At 43.4% G+C, this 23,072-nt stretch overlaps 1 protein-coding gene across 1 annotated transcript in view; it reads right to left on the bottom strand.

Annotated features, from left to right (window-relative positions):
• hdgfl3 (HDGF like 3) overlaps window positions 1–22,768 on the bottom strand; it is a 124,719-nt gene extending 101,951 nt beyond the window's left edge. The window contains exon 1 of the mRNA XM_078530432.1: window positions 22,157–22,768. Coding sequence (XP_078386558.1) covers window positions 22,157–22,240 — 84 coding nt within the window. The 5' untranslated portion in view covers window positions 22,241–22,768. The remainder of the gene's footprint in view (window positions 1–22,156) is intronic.
• Window positions 22,769–23,072: the final 304 nt, after the last annotated feature.

The raw sequence follows: 23,072 nt of genomic DNA on the forward strand, positions 1-23,072 counted from the left end.
TGATCCGGTCATTTATCACATTGCTGTTTGCAGGACCTTGCTCTCTGCAAGTTGGCTGACGTGTCTCCTACAACAGTTACTGCACTCAAAATTTCATTGGCTGTGCAGTGCTGAGGCTGTGAAAGGTGCTATACAAAAGCAAGTTCCTCTTCTTTCATTCAGTCACTCTAGCCTTTCACTATTTGCCACCTTTTACCTTTAAGCAAGACCACACTACCAAATTGAACTGTGCGGTGAGGAAATATCTTGCACAAAAGGATGCCAGGAGATTGATTGTTATTTTCCAAATCACTTCCACACGTTTCTCAAAAGTACTTGAAAAAAAATGTCAACCCTGATATTAACAACCCTGCCTGTGTTTTCCGCAGTTTCCAGGAAATATTTACAATGGGATGAATAATGAATCGGAAAGCAATGGTGCAGGATACTTAAACAATGTAGGCCTGCATAATATTAGCTTTCCCATATCACTTGCAGAAAATACTCAGAAATCCATGCACTAAATATTTTTAATTCTGAACATTAATATTATTTCTAGCTGGGAGCAATATACATTCAGGCTATTTTAGTAGTCAATGATAAATGGGACATACATAAAACAACAAGTTTTATGGCCACAATATACAGCTCCTACAGTCAAACATCATTATTAAACTAAATGTCTGTTGCAGTTTAAGATAATGTAATCTATCGATAGGGAATTGTCAATGTAAATATTATAATGGGATGCCATAAAGATGCTTTTACTGAATGTTATCTTGGCAATCATTATACCATTTTTGGAGGGCATGTACAATGCATAGTCTGTATGGCTATATCTAGAATATAGTTAACATTGGAAATTCACCTCACTCTTGAGCACTTTTGGGGCATAATCAGCTAGTGCTCATGATCACTACCTGGAAAGAACAAAATCAAGTGAGGACAAGATATGATTTGCTGATTCCCCTTATGATAAAACAGTCTTTCATGACTGACTGACTCTCTATGCTCACACAAAAGAAATGCTACTCAGCTTGTGGACAACAGTGCTGATCCAATGGTGTCAGTAATGTTTGATAGTTTTGCCTATCATTCACAAGACATAATTAAATGCTAGAAATTACTGTGTTTACAGTAGTGAGGGGTTGAATCTTTCTGGCCGTTGAGCATGCTCATTAACCCCTTTTTAAAATTGCTGAAAAAAGAGACATGCTATCAAAGTTTTTCATCTTGCACTCATCAGGACAAATTCACAAAAATACCAATTATAAAGGGAGCAACACTTTATACTGCATAAGAAGAGAGTGCTGATTGGTTGCCAAATGGACTCCGATTGGCAGAGGTGCTAACATGATCAGAGTCCATTTGCCAACTAATCAGTATTCTCGTCTCATGCAGTATAAATTGCTGTTCCTTTTACAATTGGCATTCTTGCGAATCTGTCCTGATGAGTGCAAGGTGAAAAACTTCGACAGCACATCTCTTTTGCCTGCAATACTCAAGTTCTGTATTACCTTTTTTAAATAATATAAAAGCACTGTAACTCACATAGCAGGTAATGCAGTGAAAGGCTCAATACTCCTGGCCCAAACCAGCTGATGGCACCAAGTAGCCATTTAACACTCTGTCATAAAAAGGCAGGGATACCAGGGGTACTTGGCAATGGAGCCTTTCTTACAATAAAAAGCCAGAGTTTGCTGCAAGGTGCAAGAGAAAGAAGAGGCAGGAACAGAGGAAATATCATAGCATGGAGGGTCATCCCTGCCTCCTGAACAAATGAGGCCTGGAGGATTATATGGAAGGTTTCAATGCCTCAAGCAACCAGCTAAGGTAAGAATGGTCAGTGCTCTATGTAGTTTCAATATCGTGACATTAGTATTCTACTTAAAGATAAGATGGGCTATAGCTAGCAGCAATAATACCATACCGGTGATTGGTCTTAAACAATTCAAGGAGTTCACTGAAGGCAGCCATTCTTGCTGTATTGGGATAGAAGAGAAGGAAATGGAGGATGGAGGCTTCCCCCAGCAGATGGTCAATATCATTGGACTAAATCTTAACTCCCAAAAAATGGACAGATTGGAGTTGGCTTAGAAGTTAAAATTCAAAGAAAAATCTGAAACAAGAACTGAATCCATCCAACTACCGTTTTAACTGAGGCCGAATGGCAGGGTAATTGGTGGGTGACCAATCTGCTCATGGGGAGGCAACTGGACATTAAAATATTATAATGCCTTCATTTTAACAGTTTTTCTACATTTAACTCATATCAGCCAGGGTTTCCAGGCCTCAGGAAACCTTCCAAGAGGTGAGTAGGGCTGAATCCATGAGATAAGTGCCTTACAACATTGCTTGTGAATCACTGCCTAGGGTATCAGTTTTCTTTGCTGCGCATGTGATGCACCACTTAACTCCTTTTCAGTATATTCACCACCCTGCTGAGCTCCGTCCTCACCGTCCTGGATCTTTGACCTCCATGGTAAGTCCACTTTGCAGGGAAAGTTATTGGGCGCCTGGAGATAATTATTTTGCATATCGCAGAGAGGAAGCTGTGCTGTGCAACACCACAGATTGACCAAGATAGCTAAAGGACTGTTCAAGATCCCCATTGGTCAAAGACATGCTGGTTGCATTGCGAAGCTCCATGATGAGGCATTTGTGCAGAGTACAGTTATGGCAAATAAAATTTGTTTTTCTCCATTTTGATGTAAGGGGTCATAAATTGTGGCCGGAGAAAGTGGCATTGGTCTCCTAGGAGCCACCCTTCCATTCTTGCTTCCACTTCAATTGACATATCATGGCAATTCCTGGTATAGGAAGCATTCTGTATGTCCACAATTCTGTGCTGATGGTTGCACATCAGCTGAAGACAGAGAATAAAACCATTTTCTGTTTAGATTGGGCGTGTCATTTGTGCACGTAGTCTTGAATGGCAATGCAAGAGTATGATGACCTTTGACCTGGATGCAGTACAGTGAGGAAAATTTATAATCTCTTTTAAAATGTCTGTGGAATCTGCAATTGTTTTTCAGAATGTTTGAAAAGGACTTTTAAGAGCTTTCATCAATTGTAAAGGGATCAACTGCAATTTTCTTGGATAATGAGGAATACTGGTCCATTTGACCTAGCGATCCTTGACCTGGAAGCAGTACCAACAGGAAGGAAGTTAAGACATTGTGGCTGGCAAACAGAAAGGAGGGCCACAAGTAGGAGAGCTGCAGGGTGAAGGTGTACAGCACACAGATGCAAAGAGAAAGCAGACAGAGACAGAAAGGGGAACACAGAAAATTATTGTAAAGAGAAGCAAATCTCTCTCAGGAAGAGATCAGTTTGTCTGTTTGGCAGAAAAGGAGGTATCTTGGAGGTACTGTGTGAGCTGGCTGATTTTAGCTAAAAAAGGTCCAAAGCTCTATGAATAGGTCGAGGTGCTGAAGATATGGGTTTTTTCCCATAAGTGGCCAAACCGTTGATTTGGGATGTGAAAGGCCATGCAAAATGACAAGTCAAGCATATGGCCATGAACATGGGTTGGGGAGTTTACATGGAGGGTGAGACTAAGAGAGGATAGGAGGGCATTTAACTCAGAGGTGAAAGAACACAATGAATTGAGGTGGAAACTAAGATCGCCCAGGATGAGAAGCCGCTCGATCCAGAGGCTGATGGAGGAAAGCAGTGAAGGTAGTTAATTGAGAAAACTGGCACAGCACTTGAGTGGGCAATAGAGAACCAGGACTTTAAATGAGAAGAGAGATGGGGTAGAACAAGGTGAGATGCTCAAAGGTATTTATCTTTCTCTGGTAGTCAATCCTTAGATGGTAGACTCAAAGTGTTGCATAGTGGCAGGAGCTCACAGTAAGCCATGCATATCATCTTGCGTTCTGGCAGTTCTTTCCTGTTCTTGTCTTTTCCCCCCCAATATGAGTGGAGCACTAAATCCAAAGTTACTGTACACAGGGAACTTCTGTAGCATAGCAAAGTAGCAGTCTGCCTGGACAGTGCAGGCTAATACTCTATTGCTTCTGGCAGAATGCCTGTTTTACATGAAAGTTAGGAATGCATCAATGCCTACAATATACATGCTCGAAATTTAATTCCCCTCAGACACCCCACCCTTGGAAAAAGCCCAATTTGCTGCTATACAGAGCTTAGGGATGTTGATCAAAGAAGGTAAATTGAAGCTGAGGTATAGATCAGCCATGATCTACTTGAATGACAGAACAGGATCAATGGGCTGACTGGCCTTCTCCTATTCCTATGGAGCATGGATCCCAGTCATTAAGTGAACAAAGGCTAAGAAATGGAGGCTGGAATTTTCTAATACCCCCTGGATGTTGCAGTCATATCAACAGCTTAAATCAATCGCTATTTTCAACCAAAGGTCCCAATTCCTCAGGTTTGATGAGTAGCTTCAAGGCACAGGGGCCTGCAGACAGGCCTCACTTTCCCTGGCTCTTCTACCTGCCTAGGCTCTGCTAGGTAGTAGGCCTGCACTAGGGATGTCTCCAGGGAATATTAGTGACCTTAAACAGTAATAACAGCCTTCCTGGGCCTGGATGGACAGCACGCAGCTCCTGACCGAGGGGGTAAAAAGCAGGGAAATCTGCTGGATGGTGTGCTTTAGATTTCAAATTCTTTAATACTTCAACGTTGCAGCTTCCACAAGCCACTCTTTCCAAATCAATTTGTCAGCATATGAAAATTATGGGCATTATTCTACATTCCAACATATTCCTGCTCTTTGGCACGTGATTAGTGCAGGGTCTCAATGCCAGATTACCAATGACTTCTGAGCTATAGCTTTTGGTTTCTATTTTCCGCTTTGAGAACAACAAAGCTCCTGAGCTTTGGAAGGACCTATGTTCTGCTGGGTGTTATGCTTGATTGGTGTAACACAGCCTTAGGCATAAGGTGCGCTCATTCCAATCAACCACCACCACCACCAACCTCCCCCCACCCCCCCCACCCCACCCCATAGCATTACCTACAGATGCCCATTATGAGCAATACAGAGCCTGACTACTGATTCAAATCAATGTGGTAAGCAGATTTAACAGCGCAAGTTTGGCAATTCCCAGTCTGTGCACTGGTGTGGATACACTGCAGCTGCCCCAAATGTAAACTTCCAAAGTTCTCTTGACTTGGGAACTGTTCCTTTATGATTGGAAAAAATGTGCATGTTTGTTGTTTAAGAAAGGTGACAGAGGGAAAGCAGGGAATTATAACCCAGTTAGCCTAACATCTGTTGTCAGGAAATTGCAAGAGTCTATAATTAAGGAGAAGGATAATTAAAGATAATTAAACACCTTGAAAATGTTCGCCGATCAGAGAGAGCCAGCATAGAATTGTAAAGAGTATGTCACGCCTGATGAGCCTGTAGAATTTTTTAAAGAGGCGGCTGAAGTAATGGACAGAGGAATGTCTATGAATGTTATTCATACAGACTTCCAGGAAACATCTGATAGTCTCTTATGAGGGACTTTGTCAGCTAAAGATGAAGTCATGGGATTGAGCACAAATTATTGACCTAAACTGGAGTCTGAGTTGCAGATGTTGAATAACATCAGGGAGGGGGAAAAGTAACCAGGACACTTTGATCCAAGAGGCAGTCACACCCCTTTGGGTTACGTAGAACTTTAGAGTTGGTCATTGGTCAGGGGCAGGAGGGCGTGAGTGCAAGTCAGGCATGTATGGGGATCCAGCAGGTAGTGATGAAGGATCATCAGCCCTTGACTTTGACCAACAGGGTACAAGATGCTTGTTACCTGTGTGGACAAGGAGAAGGACTGCAGGGTGGTTGAGTAAACTGACTATGCCATTCAAGTGAGGGAGCAGAAAAGATCATGGTAGTGGTAGAGGACAGTATAGTCAGGGGGATAGTAGCCACAACCAGGAGCTCCGAAGGCTGTGTTGCCTGGTCATATCAGGGTTAAGGTTAAGGTTATGGACATCACCTCGTGGCTGGAGATGAACTTGGAGTGAAAGGGGGAGGATTCATTTGTCATGGTCCATGTAGGAATTAACAATATAGGTAGGACTAGGAATGAAGTTCTACAGGGAGAGTTAGGATGCAAATTAAATCACAGAACATCAAAAGTAATCACCTCTAGATTGTTACCTGAGCCATGTGCTGATTGTTACAGGGTCAAGCATGTGGCTGAAAAAATGGTGTGGAAAGAAAGGGTTTCAATCCATCTGGCACTGACACCAGGAGTCAGGAAAGACAAAGCCATTCCATTGAGATGAGCTCCACTTAATCTGGGCTGGGACTAGTGTCCTGGCAGATCATATAACTTGGGCTGTGGATAGGGCTTTAAACTACCAGGGAGTTGGTGGGGAGGGGGGGTTGCATGCAGTGGTGGTGTTCGGGTGGAGAGATATTTAAAAATCCAAAGAGGCAACAGAACAGTGTAGTGATGCAGGTACAAACAAGCAGACCGGGACAGGAAGGGGCAGAGTTTAACAGTAATTATGCATCAATGAGAAAGGTCCGTGCAGGGAATAGTAGTAAAAAAGTAAATGAAAGACTTTTTATCTGAATGCGCGAAGCATTTGCAATAAAATTGATGAACTAGTGACACAAATAAAAATAAATAGTTTAGATCTAATCATCGTTAGAGAGACATGGTTACATGGTGACCAATGTCGGGAAATAAATATACTGGGATACACATTGGGCACGATTTTCAAATTCCCACCCAAAGTCAAAAATATATTCCTTCTGCTGGTCCATCAAATTTTGCATCCCATTGTGACAATTCCTGCGGTGGGCGGGACTGGGAAACCCTACCCATTATTTTGAAAAGACAGACAGAATGGCAAAGGATGAGGGGTAGCCCTGATAGTAAAGGATGACATAAGGACATTAACGAGGAAGGATCTTGACTCAGAAGATCATGAAGCGGAATCAGCACATGTGCAGGAGTCAGAAAATGCTGGTGGGAGTAATTTACAGGCCTCCTTGCAGTTGCTATATTGTTGAACAGTGCATTAAACAAGAAATTAGTGGAACATGTAACAAAGGCAATGTAATCATTTTGAGGAACTTCATACAGTGTGGGCCAATCAAATTGGCAAGGGTGGTCCAGAAGATGAGTTTGTACAATATTTTGATGACATTTTCCTGGAGCAATACATTGTGGAACCAACTAGGGATAAAGCTACTTTAGATCTAATGTTGTGTAATGAGGCAGGATTAGTTAGTAACCTCATAGGGCAGAATTTTTCACCCCGCAGGCGGGCGCGTGCCCGACCCGAACGGGAGTGACATAATGTGCGATGACATTGACGAGCGTCCGAACGTCATCGCGCACTCTCGCGATCTTTCAGTTGGCGGGTGTGCGCGAGAGGCGGAAGCACGCCCGCCGACAATTAAGAGGCCTAATAAGGCCCTTAAGCAATTAATTAATTTGTATTTTTCACCGCCGCTCAACCGTTCGGCTGGCAGCCAGGCTAATAGGACAGGCGGCCTTAGCATTTTTTACGAAACCTCATCCAAGGGCAGGTTGAGGTTTCCAACTGTTACTAAAAAAACAATAAAACATTTTTAACATCGTTTTTTTACATGTCCCTCTTCATGTGACTGAGTCATATGTGGGGACATGTTTCTATCATTTGTAAAATGTTTATTTCTATGTTTAAAATTTTTCAGCTCACTGAAGCAGCTCTGTGCCTTCAGGGAGCTTTCAGTGCCGTGCTCCCCCTGCGCATGCACAGGCTTCAGCGCTCGCGCTCCTCCTGCCCCCACCCCGACAGTGCCAAGGCTCTTAGTGCGCATTTCACGCCGGCCAGCCGTTAATTGGCCAGCCAGCGTGAAATCGTGGTCAGAGCCCAATCGCAGGCAGCGGCCTGTTTCGTGGCCATTCCTGGACCCACCCACCGAGGGGAAAATCCTGTCCATTGTAAAAGATCCACTGGCAACTAGTGATCATAATACAATTGAATTCAGTGTTAAGTTTGAAAGTGACATACTACAGTCACAAATAAGAATCTGAAACCTAACCAAAGATAATTACATAGGTATGAGGGGAGAATTGGCTAAGGTTCATTGGGTAAATGGATTAAAAGGTATGGCCATAAATAAACAGCGGGAAACATATAACGAAACAATTCAAAATCTTCAATGAAAATACATTCCATTGAAAAAGAAAAGCTCCACAAGAAAGATCCATCTATAGCTCACTCGGGAAGTTAAGGATATTATTAAAGGGGAAAGAATGGTAGAAAATCTGAAGGTTGGGAATGTTTTAGAAACCAGCAAAGAGCCACCAAAAAGCTGATAAAAAGGGGGAAAAATAGAATATGAGGGCAAACTAGCCAGGAATATAAAAACAAATTGTAAGAGCCTTTAAAAGTATATAAAAGAAGAGAGTAGCTAAAGTAAATATTAGTCCCTTAGAAGCAGAGAGTGGATAATTATTATGGGGAATGATGAAATGGCCGGGAACAAATACTTTGAGCTGGATTTTCACTAATGAGATGGGAATTGTCTCAACAGAAACAGATGGTCAGACACTTGTTTCTCTAGGTGGCCTCAATATGAATGCTTGGCTGAACTCCAAGGCTCATTAATGGATTAGCTCAGCAGGGGCCTATTTACATCCCATGAAGCGGTGCTAGCTTTGATTAATTGACATCTTTATGAGGTTATAATAAGTTGTTCTTTCTTTGATATGTTTTTTCAATACCTTTATTTGAACAAGATTAACAGGTGTGAAGTGGGACAAATCTTCTGTTAATGAGAATATGAATGATAGTTTATGACTGACACTTTTATAAGGTTGTAAGGGCAACAGTTTTTTTTTATCAATGCAGGTTCCTAAATAGCTGTTTTCTTTCATGAGCATTTCAAGAATTTCCATTGTTATTATATGGCTCATTGGTTCTGTACATAATGCATACTGGGTGACTGGGCATGGAAGGGGCATGAGTAAGACCATTTAAACATACCTTTCAAAAGGTTCCTGAATCCAGACTAAGGTTCACAACTCTTCTGAAAGGTCATGAACCATGAATTCTAAAGAAGCTGGCCGGGCTCCATGAAAATTCCTGGTCAGTATAAGATGCCTACCCGCAATGGGAAACTGGCAGCAGATCGGAAGGTAGCAAATATAACACCACTATTCAAGAAAGGAGGGACAGAGAAAACAGGAAACTACAGGCCAGTTTGCAATGACATCAGTCATCGGGAAAGTGCTGGAATCTATTATTAAGGGAGTTTTAATGCACTTAGAAAATCATAGTATGATCAGACATGGTTTTAGGAAAGGGAAATCAGGTTTGACAATTTATTGGAGTTTTTTGAGGATGGAAGTAATAGGGTAAATCAAGGGGAACCAGTAGATGTAATATACCTGGATTTGCAAAAGGCATTTGATAAGGTGCCACACATAAGGTTAATAGGCAAAATAAGGACTCATGGAGTTGGGTAATATATTAGCATGGACAGAGGATTGGTTAACAAACAGGAAGCAAAGAGTATGCATAAATTGGGCATTCTCAAATTGGCAGGTGTTTCAACAAGAGTAATACTTATCTGGGCTCTCAGCCAAGCATACATAATAAGGCTTGGCTGAGAGCCCAAACAACCATTAAGCCTTGAAACAGCTTCACCCCAGAGAAAAAAAATGTTTGATTGACAGCTCAGGCTCTTTGATCTCTGCAGTCAATTTCATAATATTTGTTTACACAACATCAAGTGGTTTCAAGCGTTTGTGGTTTTTGTTACTGATAATTTAAATGTCTGGATGATTGACACTAGTGAAATGACTTTTTTCAACATAGGTAAAAATTATGAATAAATTATTTATTAAAAGTTTTTTTTTACCCATCCTACTGTCATTACAGTGTTCATTGGTCCTAGACAATGCATAGTGGGTCAATGGGCATGTGAGAGCCATGGCTTGGGATAAGGGAGTGATGGGCCATAGGGGTGGTTGGAAGGGCAGGACTTGGCACAGGGGGCATGAGGGACCATGAGGGTGGGTGAAAGGGCAGTGCTTGGCATTGGGGTTTGAGGGGCCATGGGTGGGTTGGTGGCATGAGGTTGCATAGATGGAGCATGGAGAGTGTTTGGAGAGTGAGGGGGTGTGAGGAATGAGGGCTGGAGGGCCTTTGTGTTTTTTATTTTAACTGGGACAAAGTGCCACAGCACCGAGGCGGGCCTTTTAAGCAGCTTGCCTCCACACCTGGCAACCCTGTGGCTGCCTCCAAACTTCTTCCTGGTCGGCTGACCCAACTCCAGCCGGCACCCAGAACCCCCCTCCTCCACCACTGACTATGAAGATAATGTTTTTGCAGGAACTTTCTACTGAAGCCTGGAATTTTCCTGACCCCCATGACCCGCCTCAAGGATGAAAATCCAGGCCGTGATGTCTACGCTGCTTGGAAAGAAATGCAGTCCAGAGAGGTTTTTTTTTGTTTTGGGAGTTAGAGCTAAATTAGTTTAAAAGAATTCAGTTCACCCTGAAAGGTTGTAAAAACCCATTTACTTCATCAGTACAAAAAAATATAAATGAGGGATAATTAACTAAAGGTCTAATTGAGGATAGCCCAGAGCAGTCCACATTGTCATGGATATGGGTGGAGTTTAGGAAGGTTCCCTGGTTTCAATTTATCTGGGTGTTTGCTGGGATAGTTTTTCAGTTGCAGTTTGGACCTCGTGTGGTTTGCAGCTCAATGAGAAAAGTTAGCCAAAATAAATGACAGGCAGACCTGCACTGTAAGCAGAGTACAACACTAACTTCATCATTGATCACATAGAAAGCGGATGAGGCTTAATCTCAGTTTGACTCTTGTGAGGTACAGAAGCTAGAAGATTGTCTAGTTTGAAGCTAATGGGAGAATCTACAGTGGACCTCAACTGTATCTTACTGCAAAGGGAAGTAACTAACATATTAGCTTGGAAGTATTCGAAAAGTAACCAGAACAAGGAACTGAGCCTCCACAGTCAAGAGAAGATAAATTAAAGTTTTACCTCTGAGAATAGCTAGAGCTGTAGAAAATTCTCCAGAGGACTGTAGCATACTTATGGGTAAAATAACTTTAAGATTGATATGTCATTTAAGAGAATTCTTTGAGAAAGCAGGAAGTAAATCTGACTACATAACATATATAGTCATAAACCTTATTGTTATGTTAATAGCACTTGTCTTGTTTATATAATAAAGTTTGTTTTGGTTAAAAATAAAATGAAACCTTGCGGCATGGTTTTATTGGTTAAAATGAGGTATTCGGATTTCCTTTTAAATGTTAATGCTCCCTAATTGATCGTAACACAAGGTGCCACATTGTAGACTGATCAGTAAATTAAAAGCTCATGGGATTGAAGAGAAAGTAGCAAGTTGGATGCAAAATTGTTAGTGTTATGAAGCAAAGATGTTGGTTAATGGGTGTTTTTATGACCGGAGGGCTGTTCCCAGTGGGTTCTGCAGGGCTCAGTGCTAGGTCCCTTGCTGTTCTTGATATGTATCAATGATTTAGACTTAAATGTAGGGGGCATGATAAAGAAGTTTGCAGATAATATGAAAATTGGCCATGTGGTTGACAGTGAGGAAGAAAACTGTAGACTGCAGGAAGATATCAATGGAATGGCAGGTGGGTAGCAAATGGAATTCAATTCAGAGAAACGTCTTGGGAGGACCAACAAGGCAAGGAATACACAATGGATGAATTCTGAGAAATGAAGAGGAACAAAGAGACTTTGGAGTCTACATCTACCGATCCCTGAAGGTCAAAGGACTAGTAGATAAGGTTGTCAAGAAGACCTACGGGATATTATCCTCTGTTGGCTGGGGCCTACAGTATAAGATCAGGGAGGTGGGGGATGGGTCACCTTCTTCGGAGGTCCTCAGTGGCCATTGAAGGCAAAACCTCCCCAGAGTCATACCCTCCTTCACCTTCCCAAACCCCCGCAGCCTCTCAAGTCCCCCAACTCCCTCACTGGGATCGGTCAGCCAGGCCCTGCTGATACCCTGGACTTACCTTCAGTTTGGCCTCCACTAGCTCATCTTCTTTGAAACTGCCTGTAGTTCCCAGCAATGGCCACTGCTCGAAATGGGCGCTGCTGGGACGGCCATCTGATTGGCCAGCGGCTCTCTAAGGCGGGACTTCCTCCCCAGATGGGGGTAGAAGTCTCACCCTTAGCTACTTTACACCCTGCCAAACTTTAAATGGCTGCAGGGCAGCAGATATAAGCAGGGATGCGTTCCCCACCAACTCTTTGGATAGTGGGGCGGGAAATCAGCGATCCAAAAATCCTGCCCTATTCTGTATTTTGTTTGTTCATGTGCTATATGTAACGTAGACTGGGTTGTGGGTTTACAATTGACCTTGTCTCACTAGAGTGCTAATCAGCTCATCTTCTGAAAGAGAATAAATGAGAATATGCAAGATTACAATACGCACAATGAGAGGTCTCATAGTTATTGCATGACTCAGTATTATGCAAAAAAGATAAATTCATGCTAATTAGAGACATGGGATTCATTTAGTGAGTGAGCACTAATGCTGAACTTAAGAATACACCTAGTGCAGTCCTGGAACTTGTGACCAATTGGTTACCATGTTCAACACCTGATTAGAACCTCCTCTCAGGGCTTCAGTGCACCAAGTCTGGGGAGAAGGTCTGGCAAAAGTAAATGCCATCTACACCATCCAAGAAACACAGGCATAAAGCAGTTTCCAGACCTAAAAAAATCTTTTATTAAAAATAGAAAGACTTGCATCTATATATGTCCTTTTACAAACTCAGAGCATTTTATAGCCAATGAAGCTATAAAACCAATTAAGTGCTTCTGAAGTATAGTCACTCTTGTAATGTAGAAAACACAGCTGCCAATTTGCAGACAGCAAGCTCTCACAAATACCCTGATGAATGGCTAGAGTCATCTGTTTTTAGTGATGTTGATTAAGGCATAAATATTGGCCAGGACACTGGGAGAACTCCAATGCTCTGCTTTGCAATTGTGCCATGGGATCTCTTACTTCCACTTAAACAAAGGCAATGTCTCAATGCCAGATTCAAGAGGTGTAAATTGAGCCAAAATCCCCCTGTACCATGTAGATGAGCAAAGTACATTCACCACCTGTTACAGATTGACTTCTGCCCCTAGGCAATGCATTTAGCTGACCTTAAAGCTCTTTGCTTACAATGCAAGGGTGTATAACAGAAGAGGACAACTGGAACTACTGTCACAAAACAAAAACAAAAATACTGGAAAAACTCAGCAGGTCTGACAGCATCTGCGGAGAGGAACACAGTTAACGTTTCGAGTCCGTATGACTCTTCAACATTAACTGTGTTCCTCTCCGCAGATGCTGTCAGACCTGCTGAGTTTTTCCAGGTATTTTTATTTTTGTTTTTGTTTTGGGTTTCCAGCAACCGCAGTTTTTTGGAACTACTGTCATACTGGAAAGAGCACCATGTTTTTTTTTATTCATTCATGGGATGTGAGTGTCGCTGGCCAAGCCAGCATTTATTGCCCATCGCTAATTGCCCCCTTGTTCAGAGGGAATTTAAGAGTCAACCACATTGCTGTAGGTCTGGAGTCACAAATAGGCCAGACCAGGTAAGGATGGCAGATTTTCTTCCCTAAAGGGCATTAGTGAACCAGATGGGTTTTTACAACAATCAACAATGGTTTCATGGTCAGAGCATTACCCAAGGTCTCTGGATTACTAGTCCAGTGTCAATACCACTACACCATCACCTCCCCTTTAACAATGCTTTTATAACACTTCAGCAATATGGGGCAGAATTTTTGGGTTGGCGTGCGAGTGCGCATCCAACCCGATTGGCCGTGAAATCGGGCGGGATATTTCGGTTGGCGAGGGTACAGAAAAGTCAGAAGTGCGCCCGCCGACAATTAAGAGGCCAATTAAGGGAATTAAAGCTGTAATTGCCTCTGATTTTTCGTGGTCCGTCTAACTTTATGGTTGGCGGACGGGCGAACCAGCCAAGCGGCCTTCGCATTTTTCATGAAACCTCATCTGAGGGCGGGATGAAGTTTCCGTTATTAAATTTTTTTAATTGTATGGACAGGATTTTTATGATGCATATGTTGAGGTGACTGAGTCTGATGCATGGACATTTTTGTCCGGATTTTAAAAACTTTATTTATTGGTTTTAAAGCCTCCAGCTCCCGGAGGCAGCTCTCCGTCTTCAGGGAGCTTTCATTCAGCGCTCGCCCGCGCCCATGCTTACATCAGCGCCCGCCCTCCTCCCGCCCCCACCCCGGCAGCGCTGAGCATTTCAGCGCGCGCTTCACGCTGGCTGGCCGTTAATTGACCAGCCAGAGTGAAATTGTGGTCGGGGGGCTGCTCGTGGTCAGCGGTCTGTTCCCCAGTCACTCCCAGGCCCACCGATCGCACCCGCACACTGACCTAAAAATCCTGCCCACGATCTCTATCCCTTTCCTCACACATGTGGTTACGCAGAATAGGCACTTGTGTGTCACTATGTCATTCAGAGCATCTAAAATAATTTCTTGGCTTGCAGTACAAGTCAGCTCAGTCGATGGCACTCTCACCTTTGAATCATAAAGCTGTGGGTTTAAGTTCTATCCTGAGACTTAAACACAAGAATCCATAAGGGAGTGCAACATTGTCAGAGGTGTTTGAGAGCGAGCTGTGCATAAATTGGCTGCTCTGTTCCCTTTACAACAGTGAGTACACATGAAAAATACTTACTGGCTGTAAAGGACTTTGTGATGTTCTGTGGTTGTGAGAAATCCTCCATCAATGTGAGTCTTTCTTTTAACCAAAGGAAGTAAACCCACACAGGAAGAGGCCCGGAAATTTCAGGCTGCTGACTCTGTTCTAGGAGGCCATACTGCAAATCATTGGAGCAGAGAACTTAAAGGGAGGAGGCAGAAAGCAGCAAACAGCCAATGCCACCCTTCTCCTGCTATCTCTTCTACCCTTCCTTCCTTACTGTCAAACAGACACAACCTCAAGTATAGTACCTTGGCACATAGCATTATGATGACTGGTGTGCAGCATTCTAATAAATTGTTTTTTTTTATCTATTTATGGGATATGGGCATCACTGGCTGGGCCAGCATTTATTGCCCATCTTGGTCAGAGGGCATTGCTGTGGGTCTGGAGTCACATGTAGGCCAGACCAGCACCTTCCTTTCCCTAAAGGACATGAGTGAACCAGGTGGGTTTTTATGATAATCAACAACAGTTTCAGGGTCATCATTAGACTTTTAATTCAAGATTTATTTTTATTGAATTCAAATTTCAACATCTGCTGTGGTAGGGATTCAAACCCGGTTTCCCCAAACCATCACCCTGGGTCTCTGGAATATGAGTCCAGGGATAATACCACTTACACCACCGCCTCCAGACACTTGTTTTTCTACAGGTAACCCAGGCAGAAGTCAGAAAGGCCCCGAACAAATCAGCACCTTAGAGCAGCAGCAGCACGTGCAGCCTGGGAGTTTGAGGAAGGAGGTTTGAGTGAATCATGAGGTGAGTGAAGTGTAGCCAGTGATGGCAGTGGGGGAGCAGAGTTTTTCTAAGAGACAGGCCTCCTGGGGGAATTCAGACCTCCAACAGCCTCCTTCAAAAACAGGATTGCGATCTGAGCAGAATCATCTGCTGGGCTCATCTTTCACTGTCCAACAAACCCTGTAAAATGTGTAGTGCACTAATTACTTCTGTACAGCGCTGTACTGTAGAAAGGCAACATCAACATGCAACCAAGTTTGTCATCGGCTATAAAGAGCTTTGGAATGTCCCGATGTTGTGAAAAGCACTTTACAAAAACAAGTTTTTTCTTATATAATGTCCTTAAGGTAGAAAACTATTCTAAAAGCACTTTGCATAGGTATCTCTAAACACCAGTCCATCATTCAATGTGTTGCAACTTCACAGACATCAGGAGTAAAGTTCCCAGCTGGAAAGAGTCCTCTTCACAAACATAGTATCTCTTATGAATGCTCAGATTATGGGGAAATGGTGGCATTGTGGTAATGTCACTAGGCTAGTAATCTAGAGGCCCAGGCTAATGTTCTGGGCACATGGATTCAAATCCAACCATAGCAGCGAATGGAATTTAAATTCAATCAATAAATCTGGAATATAAAGCTAGTCTCAGTAATGGTGACCATGAAACTATTGTCATAAAAACCCATCTAGTTCGCTCATGCACTTTAGGGAAGGAAATCTGCTGTCCTTATCTGGTCTGGCCTACATGTGACTCCAGTTCCACAACAATGAGGTTGATTCTGAACTGGCTTGGCAAGCCATTCAGTTCAAGGACAATTAGGGATGGGTAACAAATGCTGATCTTGCCAGCGATGCCCACATCCCATGAAAGATAAAACAAAAAAAAAAGATTGCTAGTATGGGACCATGGGCTCCTACCTACAATGGACAACATCAACAACTTATAGTGCCTTTAATCTCATCAACATTCAAAATGTTGACAAGTCAGATGGTGGAAGCCATAACATAGGGCTTCATATTCCCAATGGTCTCCTCCTGCACATCACCAACAGACATGCTGAGTGAGTGCTCAGCACAGGGATATGACAGCAGCTGGTAGAGATGAGACTCGAGGAAAAGCAAAATGATCCCATTAATACCCCTTTCATCTCCACTTAGCCGCAGCCACTGAAATGCGATTAGACATGCCAGAGAGAGGGCAGGCAGTCAAACAGCCACAGCAACAGCGCACATGGTCAATCCAGCTGAAAGGCCATTGGATGACCCTGCTCAAGGAAGTCTAATGCTATCTCAATCCAAGGGGCACCCACTGATCATTCCCTCACTCACTCCACCCACTGGATGGGATTGGGAAGATACACACCAGACCAAGGCAGGAAAACATGAAACTCAAATGCAAATAACAAAAATAGAGCTGCAAATACAGGGAGTTTCTTTCTAGAATAAATTGGCAGCACATTACCTCCTGACTCCCCAAAGTCTCTATTTTTAGCGCAAGTCAGAAGTGTGATGGAATACTCTCCACTTGCCTGAAGAGTACAGCTTCAACAACATTCAAAAAGCTCCACACCATCTAATACAAAGTTGCCCACTTGATCGGCACCCATCCACCACCTTAAACACTCACTCCCTCCGCCACGGATGCACAGGGGCAGCACAGTGTGCCATCTACAAGATGCACTGCAACAACTTGCCAAGGCTCCTTCAACAGCACTTTCCAAACCCACTACCTCTACCACCTACCACAAGGGTAGCAAACACATGGAAACACCACCATCTGCAAGTCACACAACATCCTGCTTGGAACGATATCACCATTCCTTCACTGTCGCTGGATCAGAAATATGGAACTCCCTCCCCAACAGGATGATGTGTTGATGTGCCTACACTACAAGAACTGCTGTGTCTCAAGCAGGTGACTCACCATCAATTTCTCAAGGCCCATAGTGGATGGGCAATAAATGCTGGACTTACCAGTGATGTTCACATCCCAACCCAAGAACAAATACAGTAAAAAAAAGTACAATCATCGATGGTAGTTTGGTGGTTTATTGAGTACACGCAGAATAGAGGCTGAATGACACTTCTACAAATACATGGTGCAATAGTGTTATGACGCAGCAGATGATTTGTGCCAGGCGGACCAAATCAATGAGGGAAACTTGCTCGCACTATCACAACGGTTTTTCAATTTGTACTTATTACGAGTTACATGCACTGAATTCAGAGGTAATAAGTCCACCAAGACCTTTAAAGATTATTTTAAAATTAAATTTAAAAATTTATTAACAAAGTAAAAGATGTCAAGCACCTACATAAGACTACAAATTACTACTATAATAACTCCTAAAATTCCTAATTAACCTGACCCCCAGTTACACTCCCTTTAAGGCAACAGTTCAAAATAGATTTTAGATTTAAACAGATCCAGCAAATTAACACAATACCCTGGGCAGCGGAATTCCAAATGGTTTTTCTCCAGCTTCAGTTTCGGTAGACAGCAGACTTATGCACAAATTCTGGAGGCTTCATCAAGGCTATTTCACACACTTCTGTTAGATCTTACGTGGCCTTCCCTTCACGCATAGCCCTTCATTCTCCTTTATAGATGCTTCTCTCTTTTTAATATGTAAATTCTATTGTTTCATATGTCTTTGAAACTGTATCTTCCTCACAATATAAAAACTTTCATGTTGTCACTATACATTGTCAGTAACCTTTGGGAAAAATAAACACATTCCTTAGTCTTGCGTATCTATCTAGTTGTAAACAGACTAAAGTCACTTTGAAATCAAATCTCCATTCATCTATCTAAAAATGCAAATTTCCTTCACACCTTACATGCTAAGCCAGCATCCATGTTTACTCAGTAGCATGTCAAGCACCTAACTTCTATTGATGAGTTATAGCTTGCAGTCTACTTGACTCCAAATGTACTTAAATCACACACAGACAGACCCAACTACACTGACCCCCATTAACCTACTTCACAATAAACCAGAAAAATATTGTGAAAATTATAATACTTTCATGACAATAGTTTTTCCTGCAGGAACATCTTCTTGGCCAATATATGAATGCTACATTATAACAGTGACTACTCTTCATTGGGACAGTTTTGACTGTAAGGCACTTTGAGATGTGATGAAGTCATGAAAGGTTGGTTTTTCCCTGTATTGGAAAGCTGCACAGCATGCAACACAACATGATCAAAAGGCAATTGGATGTACCTGAAATGGAAACATCTGCAGGACTTTGGGGAAAGCAGCGGAACTAATTAGATAGTTCTTTCAAAGAGTCAACACATACACAATGGGCTGAATAGCCTCCTTCTGTGCTGTATGATTACACAATGTTTTTGGGAGACCCTGACAAGATTGGACTGCAAGAGGCCCACTGATCTGTCAAGGCCTCTGAAGCATTGTTTTAGTATTCTACTGACATACTCTTTAATAATTCTGGTTGCTGCATAATATCTATTCTCTGTTTCTGTCTGCAGCTGGCACAGGGTTGAAGTGGGTGGCCTAACTCTCCAAGGGCAACAAGTTTGATTGGTTAGAATGAAAGGACCGCGACTGCTGCCTAGGAAGCAGATATTGATAACAACAACAAACAACTTGCATTTATATAGTGTCCTTGGACTTGCAAGACGGCCCAGATAGGAGCATTATCAAACAAAATTTGACACTGAGCCATATAACAAGATTTAAGGCTGATGACTAAAAACTAAAGAAGTTGGTTTTGAGGAGCCTCTTAAAGGAAGAAAGAAAGATAGAAAGGCAGAAAGGTTTAGGAGGGGGAAAGTTTCAGAACCTACTTCAATAAGTCATTTACCTGATCGTTTACATAAAACTTATTGTCAGATTTCAAAATCTACAGCTAAAGGCAAGTCCACCAACAATGGAGTGATGCCCCGCTCGCTGTGGGTGTCTGAGGGTGAGGGTGTTTGTAGGTTTCGGGGAGACTCAGCCCCATTTCTGAGGGTAGGGGAGACTTGCCCTCCTCCCTTGCACGTGCGCAGCTCTGTGCCTGCTGGTCCACGTTACTGGAATAAAGATCGGTTTAATTTTTCTTAAAAAAAAATGGAGTGATTAAAATCAGGGATGTGCAAGAGGCCAGAATTGGAGCACATTTATCAGATAGTTGTAGGGTTGGAGAAGAATACAGAGAAAGGGAGGTTTGAGGCCATGGAGGAATTTGTAAACAGGATGAGAATTTTAAAATCAAGTCATTGTTCGACTTGAAACCATGGCAGTTCAATGAGCACAGGGTGGTGGATGAACATGATTTGTTCATAGTGTTCCTGATAGCAACACTCCTGATCATTAACTGGATGCTCAATGATGCCAACCCCCTTCACCGCCTCCCCTCCTTGGGGTTATAGAGGCATTGCATATAGCCCAGAGGTCTGGATAATGTCTAAGTGCCACATGATGCATTTGATAAACCCTTGGACATTGCGGTATCGAACAATGTGATAAAATTGGGAAAAAGCAGAGTCATGCTACCTGTTATTCATTGGGAAAGGAAATGCAAGTGCTGACCCTGTCTGGTATATATATTGACATGAATTTGTGCGATATTGCACATCTCCCCTATGTTAGCTTGGAAAGACTTAGAGGCCTAAAAATTGCAGAGAACTCATCTGGATGCAATATTAAGTGTCATCCCTGTGGTTAAGGTTATCCACCAATATGCTCATAGCAAATGGCACAATTCTGCAACTGCCTCAGAGCCTAAGGAGGTAGTTGTCTTATCACAGTCAGCTAGACATCCCAGGGTGTGCAGATAGGGTTTCAGCCTAATGCTGGGTGTGAGTGGTCCAGTGCTGACCCCTCCTGCTGTTCCTGATATTCCTTCTTTCATTGAGCACCATTTCAAACATAAAAACTCTGGTTAGATCACATTACAAGCAAACACTATCCTAACACGGATCTTGGCTCCCAAAGGCAGGCAGCTCAAGTCGGGAAATTTCCCAGTTTGGCGCAGCCTTAGGAAAATGGGGCAATTTTTTGTTCCTGGTGGTGGTGGTGGTGGTGGGGTGTGCGTGAGTGCAGGATGGTGTCGACCTGATGCCCCAGAGGAGACTGGAGGCCACCACAGGGGCTGCCAAGTGCCAAGGTGGGCTGTTTAAATGGCTCGCTCAGTTCTCTGCAACTTGGTCCCAGTTGTTTTGTTAAACCTCTAGCCCTCATCCACGCCCCATGCACATAACATGCCAACTCATGCCAACCTCACCCTGAACCCTACCCCACCCACCCCCTTATAGCCCCGATGTCAAGTTAGTGCCAAATCATGACAACCCCCAACCCCACCCCCAACCCCATGGAAGATAGGATGTCAGAAATAGGGGCGGGGCTTCTGGATCCTGGATCCCGACTGCAATTTTCGACAGTCGCTGGAAGTCTGCACAACTTCGCGAAAATCCAGGCCATTATTTCTAAATCGCCTTGGATATGAATATTGGATATTAATGTCATGTTTAAAAACTCCCCTCCCTTCAATCAAAAAAAAATCAACCGGCCTTTAACGCCCACTTTGAACAGGCAGAAGGAATCTCGGGAGAGACTGACGGACAGATCCTGAAAATAACACATGTCAATATCCTCAACACGAATAACCGAACATACACAATTCAGCTTTCACACTTTCTGCGTGAACCTGTTACACTGCGCGCACCGCACTCAGACTTGATGCAAAGGCAACATTTTTGAGAGGCAGCATTTTTTATATATATATATATATTTTATATATAACTTCCCCCTGTCGTGGGATCGATGCTCGACCCACATCAGGAAAAGCTGGCCTCAAAAAACATTGCCTGCCAGATGGATGTTGGCTTTTAACTCAAAGGCTGCACACTTCGGAGCTACCTTGCCAACAACACCTGACTGCAAACATTTTGTGTGACAACATGAGTCATAGCAACGTGATATTGATTTAAGAATGATGAACATCATTCCTTGCTTCTTGTTTACCACTTGTCAACGCAGGACAAAAAAAAACACACACACACACACAGACAACACACTTTTACTCATGATGTTCCAAAACATTACTCTACCACTGAAAGCTACAACGTTTAATCACCATCTTTATCTTCCTAGGGCCAATGAAAATACTTGGCAACCACAGGATGATTATAGTGCCATACAAATTGGGGCCGGGCCAAGATATATTCCCTAACTGTGACTACCAACAAACCTGTAACACTAGGGTTCTCGTGCTGGTACAGTTTTATTTGTGATCTTGGTGATCCTACAGCAATAATCATTCAATGTCAGAACGAGTCACATCAATTGATGCATCTCTATTGGGGTTAACATATTATTTGGTCCCTTAGCCCCATTTGCAGTAGTCATTCGATCCCTTTATCAAGATTAATTCAGATTTAATCTTTCCCTCTCTCTCTCTCTATATATATATATATCAGTTTAATCGTTTCAATGCTGCTGAACCAGACCCTTTAGTCCAGTCCAGATGCTAATGGTTATACAATCATTTGTAAGCACAACACAAACATGTCAACCGAGCAGAGGGGAGGGAGAAGCTGGCGGCGTTTGGCCGATGTCTGCACCGCAAGAGCATCAGTGTCCGGAGGCAGGCAGGCGAGTATCGGTGGCAGCCTCAGAGCAGACCCCCCCTCACCCACCCTCACCCTCACCCACCCCCGACCCCCGCCAGCCAACCTCCCCGCCGCCGCCGCTGCTGCTGCTTTACTCACCCTCGCCGGCCAGTGCGGGTAGCCCTTCATCTTGGCAAAGACCAGATCGCCAGCCTTGTAGTCTCTCGGCCTCGGTCGAGCCATCTCTCTCTCTCTCTCTCTCTGCCCTCCCCCACCACCACCCCCCCCCCTCCCCACCCACCCAGCCCCACCACCACCACCACCACCACCACCACCTTCGACTTGGAAACCAGGGACTTCACGAAGCGAGATCCACCTCCTAAAAGGAGGAAAGGCAAAGATGAAGAGGACAAGGGGAGGAGGGAGGAGGGAGGGAGAGGGGAGGGAGGGGGGGGTAGAGATTTGGAGGGGAGGGGAGGCCCCTGACTCAACAACCCCCCCTTTCACACCTTATTTCAGATATATATATTAAAAAAACAAATTCTTCCCCACCCCCCCCACCCTTCCCCTATCCTTGATTTCCGCCTTGACTGCAAACTCCCCCAGGAATGCGGAAAGCTCCTTTGGTCTCTCGGTGCCCTTGTCGGCGAAATGCTACAGTCGGCGCTCGATCGCTACAGTTGAAGACAAGGTAGAGGCGGCCGAGCTGTCTCTGTCTCAGTCTCTGTCTCCCCCTCTCCCTCTCTCCAGCCTCCCTCATTTCAAACGCATGCGCTTATTTATTTGCCTTTTTTTAAAAAAAAAACCCCATCAAAAACAATTCCATACACGGGGCTAATGTTTAGGGGGTGGGGGGGAAAGAGTTCCTGGTCTTTTTTTTCCTCTCCCTTATTTGCAACATTTTGTGTTTGCTGTGGTCACAATTGTTGCCAATTTTTTCGACCCAGGAAGTTTACTCAACCCTCTCCATACACAGTGATTGTACACATTGAAATTCGAAGAGGTCTTTTTATTTTCTTCCTTCCTCTCGTAACTGGGAGGGAAATCTTTTCCAGGGTCGTCATTGTTATTGACT

This window comes from Cetorhinus maximus, chromosome 26, assembly GCF_964194155.1.
Source record: "Cetorhinus maximus chromosome 26, sCetMax3.hap1.1, whole genome shotgun sequence".
Lineage (NCBI taxonomy): Eukaryota > Metazoa > Chordata > Chondrichthyes > Lamniformes > Cetorhinidae > Cetorhinus > Cetorhinus maximus.